Source organism: Dermacentor silvarum, chromosome 5, assembly GCF_013339745.2.
Source record: "Dermacentor silvarum isolate Dsil-2018 chromosome 5, BIME_Dsil_1.4, whole genome shotgun sequence".
In the NCBI taxonomy this organism is placed as follows: Eukaryota; Metazoa; Arthropoda; class Arachnida; order Ixodida; family Ixodidae; genus Dermacentor; species Dermacentor silvarum.
In genome coordinates this window covers 131,928,405-131,940,751 of record NC_051158.1, presented here as the reverse complement: position 1 = coordinate 131,940,751, position 12,347 = coordinate 131,928,405, and the positions used below count along the sequence as shown (strand labels likewise).

At 42.6% G+C, this 12,347-nt stretch overlaps 1 protein-coding gene and 1 long non-coding RNA gene across 4 annotated transcripts in view; one reads left to right on the top strand and one right to left on the bottom strand.

The window, feature by feature from the left end:
* LOC119453761 (uncharacterized) overlaps nt 1-12,347 on the top strand; it is a 127,753-nt gene that overhangs the window by 21,617 nt on the left and 93,789 nt on the right. The window contains exon 3 of one of the 3 annotated variants that reach the window (XM_049668474.1): nt 8,852-8,946. The exons of the other annotated variants lie outside the window; for them this stretch is intronic. Coding sequence (XP_049524431.1) covers nt 8,859-8,946 — 88 coding nt within the window. The 5' untranslated portion in view covers nt 8,852-8,858. The remainder of the gene's footprint in view (nt 1-8,851; nt 8,947-12,347) is intronic. 3 annotated transcript variants of the gene reach the window in all.
* On the bottom strand, nt 1,230-4,031 carry LOC125946008 (uncharacterized). The gene is made up of 3 exons (XR_007467313.1): nt 3,966-4,031; nt 2,234-2,275; nt 1,230-1,412 (listed from the first exon to the last, which is right to left on the bottom strand). It is a non-coding gene; the product is annotated as an uncharacterized LOC125946008 (long non-coding RNA).

Sequence of the window (12,347 nt, the reverse complement as noted above, 5' to 3'; positions counted from 1 at the left end):
CCCTGCATGCTACAATAAACATGGTGTAAAACAGCGGACACTAAGAAACCTTTGTCACTTTGTGACCTAAAAAATTATTTACCCATTTTTTTTCTGGAAAGGTCACTGAAGAACAATCCAGAATAAAAATATAACGCTTAAATTGGGGGATGTTTGCCGGAAAATATGTGATCCTCAAAGGGTTAAACATGAACACCTACAAAGCTCATTCAATATTTGATAAATCTAAACCCATAGTACTTGAGCACTGGTTTATAATAACGCTGAAAACAGGCAAGTGCGTCCTTGAAGTAAGAAAGCAGGCAACATTTCCAACAATTTCAGAGTGGGAGCTGTGGACATGCCTCATGTTCTGTAAGAACCTTTATATAGTAGCTGCCAAGGGCCTATTGAGTACTGATCATTTTATGGGAACGTGAGGAAAAGTCAAATAAATACCTTTGTTTTTTCCACATCCTAGAATACAATGTGATAAATTGGATCTTAATTGGTTGAGTGCCTAGAATGAATGGACATTGATAAACATAGCAATGTTGACAACGAATTTGGCAACTGTTCCTATTGTTGCTTTGATCGAAACAACCAAACAATTATGCCCCGTAACTTAAGCTCCCTCTGCTTAAAGGCTACTGTCTACCACCACATGGACCTCCTTCAAGACAGGAGCAACTTTAATTCAGTGTGGTCTGTTGAAATAGGTGAAACCACTATGTTTTGCGTTACAGAATCTGGAGGGCCATATTGATTGCTGAAATTTGGTGGAAGTGCTGTCCCTCGAGTTGAGCAGTAACTGTACTTGAGCATAGCTTCTCCACAATTCCTATATTATAACAACACTTTCAGGCTACTTAAGCACACCCGCTATAGCACCAGATTGGTAGCAAGCTTCACAGATTGGTACTACAGATTGGTAGTTGCTTCATTCCAACTGTTCATTGCAATGACAGTCAAGTAGTGCAACTAATGCGCAAATACACCTAACTTTGTCAGTTGGAGCCACCAATCACTTCTGGCAGTTAAGGCTGCTTTTAAAATTTAGCACTTTAGTATGGAGGCGTTAAAGACTTGAGATCAAATGAACATTCATTCCAAATAGTAGGCTATTGTAGCACGTAGTTGCAGACACAGGCTACTTGAAAGTCATTTGTTGTGCTAATAGCAAGCTGGTAATTCCAAGTACAAAATGTGAAGGCAAAAATGCAATGGGTAAAAGGATGTACGGTACTTGCCTATAACAGCGTTGACCCTGATAAGGCCAAGAGCCTCTTTTTGCCTATTGGTGGTGTTGTTTCCGAGAAGTGAGTGGCCCATGAGGTTCTCTGTGAACACATGGTGAATCAAGGCCCTTGCAAACTTGCCTGGTCCACCATGGCAAGCTGTGCCAGGATCATCTGAATGAGCACTTCTCCAACCTATGTGAAACGGCACGTTTAGGTAAATAATATTAGTGAGGTAGTTTAAGGATTATTTACACAACAGCCACACTGCAAATAAATCACAGAAATACTGTCTGCTCCAGACCTAAAATGTCAACTAATGTCACTAATAAAAACAACTAAAACTAATGTCATAGCTTGTTATGCTGTTAGGATGCCATGTGCTTCAGAAAAACAAGGATTCACCCAGTACAAAATAAAATAGTAAGTAAACCAAAGCATTGAAAACTTTAATGCAAGTAGCATTTTTAGGATACTTCACATACTTTCAGGTGTCTGTCTAACTATTTTCCAGCCAATTTGTGTCACTTGGTGGTCAATGGCCTAATGGGTAGGGCTGCTATGTAGACGGGAAGTGGGTTAATAACCATCTGATGGACCTGCTTGGATCTCTGGGTATGTGACTCAGAGTATGTGCCATTCTTCAATGAACCTCTTTCACGCCATCGTGGGCAACTGCTGCTTGTGTTGGCAAGCAGCAGTAGCAAGCAGCTCAAACAGGAAGATAACTGTCGACGTTAATGCGATTACCACTACACATCAGATTCGCTTGCTGTGTCCCAGACCTACTCAGCTGAATGTGTACATAAGACACAAAGACAGGGTGTGCCAACTGCCCACCTCATCAAATAAATGAATCGACTCGCAAATCAAAGGTTATACAAAATCGCAAAGGAGACACTTAATGCTACCATTTTTACTAAATCTTAAGGAGAATACCTCCCAGCAATACATTCTCCTGGCAACAGTGCATTTGATCATGGTGACGCTAGACGATGAATGGCCAAAGAATTCACCTTTCGCATTCCGGCTGTGGCGTCTCCAGGCTCATTTTGATTCTGAAAACAGATGTCAGTATTAAAATGTGACGCCACGATAACTCAAAAGCAGCAATCAAAACATCTACATGGACGATTAAGCCGACATAAATGGATGGATATAAATGACTGATTGAAAACATTAAAGCATGGCTGCTCTTGCCACTGGCAGTGTGAGGTGGGCAAATAATTTATTTTTAATTTCTCTCCTAAATTTTAAAATTATTTTTGCTCATCTACTGCATGAACTGTTGCGGCCACATCTTAAAGGTAGCTCGTTCATATAAAACCAGTGTTTCATTTTTTACTCCCCGTCTAACTGCTGCTACTGCAGTTTGCTTACTCTCTAAGTATTCCACAGAACTGCTCCACCAACAAACCACTGTTCCAAGCTTATGGCAAAGCGTCATTTAGATCACAAGATACGCTCCCCTTTAACTCTCTCTCCTCTTTAGTGTGTGAATTCAAACCAAAAATAACTTATTGACATAGCTGTCTGCTTCTATCTCATAAAAAGCCTTGCTAATTTTTGACATTTGTCGATAACGCTTACATGCCTCTGGGAGCACAGTGGGACGACACGGCTAATATGCCCAAGCATCTCGTTCCTTTACTGATTTTCGAACTTAGTTATATCAATCAGTTACTGAAGGGCCAAAGGCTGAAACTTCACACGATGACATTATTTTGAATGTTTCATCCTACTAAAGCAGAACATAGCATCCCACAGAATCTGCCTTTTCCGTGAATATAGAGCGCCTACGCGAAGGCGTTAGCGCGAAATACTCGATGGCGTCGAAGGGAGATAATGGCTAAAAAAAAAGTTCACCGCGCGCGTACCGGCGGAAAACAAACCACACATAACCTGATGATTTCACAGCATTCACTGGCATCAGCCCTTTTTTATCTCACCTATCACATAGAATCACATATACGCCATTGCAATTCTTTATTATTATCGCACCACAGCGCGTGTCTACCGCACGGCGTGTCAGCGGACTCTGGGCACTCGATCCTGAAGCGAACAGCGCAGCAGAATACATTAGAACGGCAAAACGCCCCGCGCATATTTTCGACGATCCCGACACGCCATGTAGTAGATGCACGTCAATGGACGGCGTTGCGTGAACGAAATATACTTGATTACAGTACAGTTCGGATTATTTCACGTCGCATTGTTTCCACGAAAACGGCAAAGCACGAGCGCTCATTAATAAGGCTAATTTCAATCGGTGCTGGAACACCGTACCAAACATCGTGGCGCGCACAACATGCCCTGTTTTAGCTGGCTCCACATAGCTGCCCACCAAAACGGCAGAGCACGAGCGCTCATTGATAAGGCTAATTTCAATCGGTGCTGGAACGCCGTACCAAAAATCGTGGCGCGCACAACCACGGCCGGGCTCGACTGGCGCGCGCGTTCGCAAGCGAGCGAGCGTGCGCGCCAGTCGAGCCCGGCCGTGACACAACATGCCCTGTTTTAGCTGGCTCCACATAGCTGCTTTACGTCGCCGCAAGCGCGCTGTGAAGTTAAATCAGGACAAAACTCCATGCTCAATATCACAAATCTAGTGCTGCACAACCAATTCTCGCAACGGAAGGATAGTACTAGTAATGCAAACGAGCACAGAGGCGCGTGGAAGACACGCACGGGCTCTGTACGCACGTTTGCTGATAGCGTGAGCAAGTGGAATTCGAAACACCCACTCACCTTCGATGTGGCTGAGTCGGAGGCGATCATGGTGATCTTCGAGGCAACGTGTAGCCCATTAAGACCAAGCAATAAGTTGTAATATACCAAAGATGTCACAGCGAGGCAAAGGGCACAGAAAACGCAGCAAACTCATCACGCAACCCGCACACATACGCCGCACGCACAAAGTTCTGGAATCCGCCAGAGTCAACCAGCGCAAGCGCGCATTCACACAAAAACGCGCATACAAATCCACGCTTTCATAGATACAAATTGCCATATTTATTAACAAATCTTGTAATATAATGGTATTTCTTAACAATTTCTGTATTTTGCAAAAGCGTGAAAGTTTTCTGCTTAGCTTCCTTGAAGAACTATTTTCTTTATCGCCGTAACGCAGTGCGCCGGCCGGTCACGTACGGAGCGCGCGGGAAATAGTGCAAAATTCAAACGTCGCAAATGTCGCGCCCTGTGTGCGCGCACAGTTTTAATCGTTTGTATTAAAAAGAAATGTTTATTTTAATACGTGAAGCAACCGGCGCGAAATGAACTACGGACCAGCAACGTACACAATTGTCTCTGTTCGTGCTTGTTAGTTTGACATCATGACGAACGGTAGACAGCATGCCGTCCCGTTGATTAAACATTTGTACCTGTGCTTCTGCGCTACGATTTGCTACCGGCAAAGTATAACAGCGTAGATTGTGCGTGGTGGCCAAGCAGTTTCCCAGCACACTGGCCAGCACCCCGTCTCTACGTGTTACAGAATAGACCTAGGCTTTCATGTAAAATATGGACACCACGTCGCAGAGATCACCCAAACTTGTTTCATTTTATTGTGCGCTAAGGGCTAACAACTAAACAAAACGCACTCTTTAAAAAACATATTTGTTTATTATGCTTACATACTACTTTTCCCACCATCTTGCCCATATTTAACATGGAGGCAATGCCGTTTTCTGACGCAGACAGGGCACTGGCCACTTACAATAGAAGTCGATGGGAATCCAGGAGGTGCCCAATCATCGGTCATTGTTCACTGCTTGTTGGGACGTTTGTCTTGTGCTCCAATTTTGTGTCTATATATATATATATATATATATATATATATATATATATATACATACAGGGTGGTCATTTTTAAGTCTTACGGAATTTTTAGAAATCGCCTGTGGCAGGTAGCATAATTCTTATCATTGAGCTGGGTTAATCGATGAGGCGGACATGAGTAGCACGAGCAATCGAAACATACATTCAACTAATTAACAATAAATCACTAATTAACTTCTTATTTTATTACTTTACGACACATATTGCGATTTACGAATTTGAGCCGGTGAGCTTGTCAGGCGTATCCACTTGGAATGAATTTCCAGAGTGACACCAGTTTGGAGATATGCGCCATCAAACTCGCCGTAAAAATGCACTGAATTTGTTACCAAAATGCTGTTTTATACATTGAAGCGCAAAAGTAACTAAAACGCCCTTGTATTTCGTCCCACACTTTGGGCAATAATATTTCGAAACTAGTGTTATACTGGCAATTCATTTTAGGTGGATGCGTCTTGCAAACTCACCGGCTACAATTCATATATTGCAATATGTGTCGCAAAATAATTAACTAAGAAGTTCATTAGTCATTTTTTGTTAATTATTAGAATATTAGTTTCAATTTCTTGTGTTACTAATGTCCGTTTCTTCGAATAACCAAGCTAAGTGATAAGAATTATGCTACCTGCTACAAGCGATTTTTAAAAATTTTCGTAAAGCCTATAATTTTGAACACCCAGTATATATAGAGGGTGTCCCAACTTTCTTGCACCGACACTTAAATATAGGCAAGTGCCACGTAGCTGGACAGAACCAAGGTAATGTTGTTTGCCGTCGCTTACAGATACTCACTTTTTTCATTAGATAAATAATTAGATAATCATTAAAATTAATAATTATTAATCAATTAATAATAAATAATTAGCTTCTCAGATATTATATTTAGCTGAAAAGTGTCAATCAGAAATTTATAGAGCAACAGGAAAAACTCCCGATACAGCTTTCTGTTGCCCAATACGTGGTACATAAAAGTGTTTTTCCGAGCGTGAAAGAAGCCCGCGGATACACGCATAGTGCCTCGAGCGGCTAGTTGTGCGGCAATTTTGCGTGTATTCGCGGGCTTCTTTCACGCTAGAAAAAAAAAAAAGAGAGAAAAAATATCAATTTTATGTTGCACATATTGAGCAATAGAAAGCTGTATCGGGAGTTTTTAGTGGCAGGAGCGTCGAGTGCCACTTGTTCTTTGGACAGTACTTCCGGTTCACCTCCTGAGATGATCAAGAGGTGAAAAAATAAATCGAAAAAAATAGTACAGTACAAAATTCACGAATTTCATTATAGATATGATATCAGAGCATAAGTTTAGCTATAAGTTGAGTTACTGAACTGTCTGGAATAATAAGAATTAATTAGCTGAGACGACCGGGGATGCAATCCAAGTAAATCAGAAAAATAGAAAAAAAATGGTTCAGTTCAGAATTCATGACTTTCATTATAGATATGATATCAAAGCATAATTTTTGTTGCAAGCTGACTTGCTGAAGTGTCTGGGATAATTATAACTAATTAGCTGAGACCAGATTAAAAATAAATCAGGAAAAAAAGAAACAAAGTAGTACAGTGCAAAATCCATCGCTTTCTTTATAGACATGATATCAAAGCATAAGCTTAGTTCAAGTTGAGTTACTGAAGTGTCTGGAATAATTATAAATGATCAGAAATCACTTATTACTGTTTACCAAAGCACAGAACACCAACGCCGGGATGCGAGTGCCAAAAAGAAATACCTAAGTCAAAGTTTAAGGTTGCCTACTCTTTTAAGCATGAAATGCTTTTAGCTCCCGTTGTCAGCGATCTTCAAGTGACCTTGAGCCAAAAGCCAAAGCTGTTATCCGGGCATTCAAAACGAGAATATGCCGGCAAGTTGAAAATGAAATTTTGTCACCAGTAGGCACGAGTACAACTGTGGTATGGACGTAGAGTGCAATATAGCGTACCGTAGATGCAATGTACTTGATATGTACAATGTATAGCGTAGCGTAGATGCATTGTACTTGATATAAACAAAACATATGAGCAAACAAAATAGTAAATGGTGTCTGCTTGACACTGGCTTTGCCACACATCAAAAACCACTATGACAAGTTGCGAGAACAAAACGAGGTCATCCGAGCAACCAGTCAAACTTGAAAAAAGGCGGTCTCTGGCACCAACCCTTTACTACACATGCTAGTTACTCTCCAAAAAAATTACAAAAAATATTGCTTGCGAGTTCTTCCCAATGTTTCTTGACAATATCACTCAAGCTGTAACTTCTATTACGCTGAAGTTTTGTCATTTCCAATAGCAACGTTCAAAAGGCAGATAGATACAGGGGCAGATAAAGTGGGCCGATCCTGGAGGCAGTGCAGAAAGGGTCCAAGATCAATGGCACCCGTTTCATGTGGGCCGATCCTGGAGGCAGTGCAGAAAGGGTCCAAGCTCAATGGCACATATACCCTGTGGGCACGGGGACCTCTAACGCTTCCTTGAACTGCCCTTGTCATACGTGGGACCCAAAGAGACAAAGTTAACAGCCCTTCCTCTGTCGAGAAAATGGAGTACTGACTATTCATATGTTGTTGGCATATTGTTGAGGAATTGTTGACACAATATCCTTTCAATAATGCCTCAATAGTTATTGAACGTACACAACAATACCTCAACAATAATGTTGTTGAGCGCTTCACAACAGTAAAGTCATTGACTAATTGTTGTTGACATATTGTTGAATAATGTTGAGTATTATTGAGAAGTGTTGAGCAATATTGACATTGAATATATATCTGAAAGCAAAGCTTGTCGCCGTAAGCATCTTACGTAAGCAAAGGCATATCTTACGTAAGCAAAGCTTGTCGTCCGATTCTAATAAGCGAAGCTTGTCGTCCGATTCTAGCATGCTGATTCTAGCGTGACGGCTTCCGAAGCCCAGGCGAAACGTCAGCGAAGAGCCGCCGACCCTGAATTTAGGGCAAACGAAGCGGAACGCCTGCGGCAGCGTCGTCTTGCCACAAGCTCCCCCAGTTACGACTCGAGAGATAGGCATTTGGTTCAAGTTATGTGACACTCTATATATTTAGTGTTGATTAAGTGAACAATAAAACAATATATATGTGTAAAACACATACACGTCTACATGTGTGTGTTTCAGATATATATTTAATGTCAATATTGCTCAAAAATTCTCAATAGTACTCAACATTATTCAACAATATGTCAACAACAATTAGTCAATGACTTTACTGTTGTGAAGCGCTCAACAACTTTATTGTTGAGGTATTGTTGTGTACGTTCAATAACTATTGAGACATTATTGAAAGGATATTGTGTCAACAATTCCTCAACAATATGCCAACAACATTTCAATAGTCATTTTTATAAGGGAATGTATTGCAGTCTTGCTGTTGTTATTGTTGCTGTTGGCAGTGACTCAGTGTTTCTTTCTCCCCTCCGGCTTAGAACGAAATATTGGTCAGAAGTATGTATCAATAAAATGAAATAAAAAGTCGTTATAATTACTCCGTTGCTTGGCGGAATGACATCGACTTCCTAAATCTACAGGCCATTCGATCTGAAAATATATACAGATTCGCAGATACTGCGGTGGTGCGCTAGTTGGTGAACCGTGTCGAGAGGGGAGCGCGAGATAAGAGTCCAGCTGCGGAACACGCCTTTTACATTTTGCGTTTTGTTGATGGAAATACACTGAGAAGCTACATTGTTTTTATACTGATCGCATTAACGTCGACAATAATCGCTAGATGGGTTCTGCTGGGTCCTCTTGTATAGTAACGGCCCCCGATTTCTTTTTTCAGATTAGCGATGTTACGTCGAACGAAAAATATTATGAAAACGCAGTGTTGTCTGCTTATTTCGGCATATGTGTGTGTGCTGTGCTGCTGCAGTGAAGGTCAGTGTTTTTTTTTTCTATATTCTTTATACAGAGAGAAGAATATTGGCCGTGGTTTATTCGCTGATGTGCAATCGTTTGTGTGTCGCAACGTTTCTTTTCTATTTCGGTAAAAATAAAAATCACTATAATTTGTTTAGGCAAGCATGGCGGTATGTTTTTATTGTTACTGGGATATCTGGGAACAAGGGATTCATTTGCACTACACTAAGACAGAAATTGAGGCTGCCACAGCAACCGATGGGGACACACCAATTTCTTTCTCTCGTCTGCTATACTGCAAGCACGTCCTCTTCATTCCCAGAAAAGTGGCTCATAAAATTATTTTTCGGGCTAAAAGTACCGATTTGGAGCTGTCAAACAATGATGGCACGGAAAACGTTCACCGCACACAGTGTTGAGTTGGGAAGGACACGATGGGGCTTCAGGCACAAAACGTACACGACGTCCGTGCGGCGTTGAGTCAGTCACATGCATGGCGGGATACATGATATTGACCGGTGTAACCTAACAGGAGCTTTACAGAAAGCTGGAAACGGTAGCTGGAGGTCACAGAAGGATGAGTGATCCAGGAAGAAAGTGAGTGGTCCTGTCATTGCCAATGCAGCGAAATTGCAGAACGCATCTGTGACGCAGAAAATCGAGCGAGGACAACCTGATATGTGTGGTCGATACCGGCGATAGGGTGTGGAGTATACTCGTTTGATAGCCATGCGGAAAAACGCACGAGGTTGTAAATTGGTAATGAAATATGTCGATCTGACAACAGAAGAACAGGTGAATAACCATCAGTCTCGTGCCAACACGTGTTACATGAAAATGTCAGAAAAGCCAATGCGACATTCCAATCAAGGTGGTTGGCGGACAAACGCTTTGCCAGTATGTCGTTTCAGTCACTCCGTCAGTAGTCTGTAGATGGTAGGTGGTGGTAACTTGTTTGTTGCGTCGAGCCAGGCTTCAAATGTCATCGATCTCTTTCACCCCGCTACCTCAGAACTTGCCGATGACTCTGTGCTACAGGCTCTGCATACGTGACGGATGTAGTGCGGAACGCTGGTCACATAGCTTGTTACAGGGCTGTTTACACAAGTGCCGCCCATCAGCGCAAGCCGCACCGTACGCGTGCGGTCGTGCGAAAAATTGCATATATCGAACACTTCTGCACAACTTTCAGTTTACACAGTGCACAGAATACAGGAGGCTGAAGAAGGAAGCAAACTGCAATGTTTTACAGTGTCATAGTGAAGCACATTGAGTCGGCCACAGGCATAAGGACCTCCGAACTGAGTTTGCCTAAGTCTCACGTCGGGTCGAGTCACGACGTAGTTCAGTAGCATTCCTGAAGAATTCAGAAATGGCAAAAACACAAGGACGGCTGGCGCAGAGTTAAGGCTCCGGAGGCTCTATGGAGTACCCAGAGAAGCAGGCGGCATCCCGGTGCAAGGGGCCAGACTTCCACTCGTCTGTATATGATATTATTGAACTCGTAAACGTGAGTGGTGAAAGTGAACCATGACGTCTTTTGAGTTAAGGCAGCCAGCAGGGATCGTTGTGGTAGCTGACGATAGTGAATGATCTGCCATAGACACAAGGGCAAATTTTTCGATGGCTCAAACAAACGCGATGCACTCTCTCATTCTCATCAAATGATCTAACTCGGGTTACTTTCAGATATAGCGCCGATAATCACACATACACACGAACAAGACACCACAGACGCGGACGAGCACTGAAACGTAGAGGTGTATGTATTGAGTCATGTGTAGCTATAATTTTATGTGATACTTTTTTAGCTGATATTGACAGGACGCTTGATATCGCTTTTAATGATGGGGACGTTCTTAAAGTGTTTAGGTACGTCGACTTTTTCATTCTTGCAAAAAAAAAACAGCGCGGTTTCACTTCCCCTGAGAGCATTATAGATGTTTTTATAGAAGCAGTGCAGGGTTGCAGTTTCCTTCATAAATTGCCTAGCACTGAGGGGTTACCGTTCCTAGATCTCAGGCTAAGGTTTAGCGTAGGTCATGTTTGCTGAGAGTACCTCCCACGGGTCAAGAAGGGTCTTTTGCCCTTTAACTCTGCCCCCTCAAAAATAATCAAAAGGGGCATTGCATTTCAGTGCTGGATAGTGCGCTCCGTAAGGCGTGCCCGCCTACAATGCAGCATAAGCTTCGAAAATCAGATTAGTCGCCTATTACCAGCGGGATTCCCTCAGTTGCTTTATGGTGAGGTGGCGGAATCTCTTCCGTAAAGGTAAAGAACAGAGCCGGAGCGAAAAGGCCTGAGACCCAGCAATAGACGGCGAGGCGATTAGTCATGCCTTATATGCATAAGGTCTCGCACAACGTGAAGAATGTAGTGAGCAGGCATCCTATTCCTGTGGTCTTCACGGCTCGTAATAAGCTATCTAGGTTCTGCTCTTGATTTTGTGGTGACAGCAAATGAGGTTGCCAAATCAGCCATGATCGCCGCTTCGTAGTGTGCGACAGTAGTGGTTTACTCCGTTCCCTTATTGTGCGGAAATGTGTATAGCCTCCCGCATTTTTAACTATATCGCGCGAGCATACTATATTGTAGTCGTACCTCGTCCTGGAGGGAAGATGGCATAGACGACTCTTGCACAGGAGAGTGCTTGGTGCACTTGAGAGTACGTCTGCCAGTCTCACTGAATATGGCAGCGTAAAAGCGCTAAAATGACACGTGATGGACGCTGGCGCTATGCAGTTAAAAAAATTCGGGAGGCTGTACATCAGCCAAACTGAACAGTGCATCAACGGCCGGCTTAAGGAACATGCGCTAAAGGTTAAGAAAAGAAAACAATATTCACATTTGGTTGCCCATATCACCTCGTGTGGTTGCAAGGCACGATTTTATTAGACCGCCATTTCAGGCAAATCTGCAGACTACACGGCTCGAGTGGCTTGAGACGCATTCCTTATCTAAAAGAATTCAGCTCTATGTACAAGCTAAGCGTTTATTCTTTTGCGCCGTGCCGCGCTGGACTTCTTCAATTCTGTTGTCAATGTCAGATAATAGTATTGTTAACATCTTTACATTTGTTTTACAGCGAAGCTGTTTATCTCTACCAGCCAAGGAAACTTTCGTGCCGTTGGCGTAAGCAACAAACGGCAGGCTAAACATTTAATATAAACAGCATATCTCCTTCGAAATTAGGCATACGCCATGCAGCTCAGCACTCGTTTTCAACAGAAAAATCACAAAACAGGCATCAAAACTGCATGATGCATAATTAGGCGCATGTGAACAATGGGAACACCCTCCGACGCGTTCCGGTAAAGATTAGGTGTGCAGCTGCTTCGAAAGGGGTTGACGTCATTCAAAACCCCCGTGAAACCAGCGTCTCTGGTTTCACTCCTTGTAGAGCTACGTGTGTGAATTCA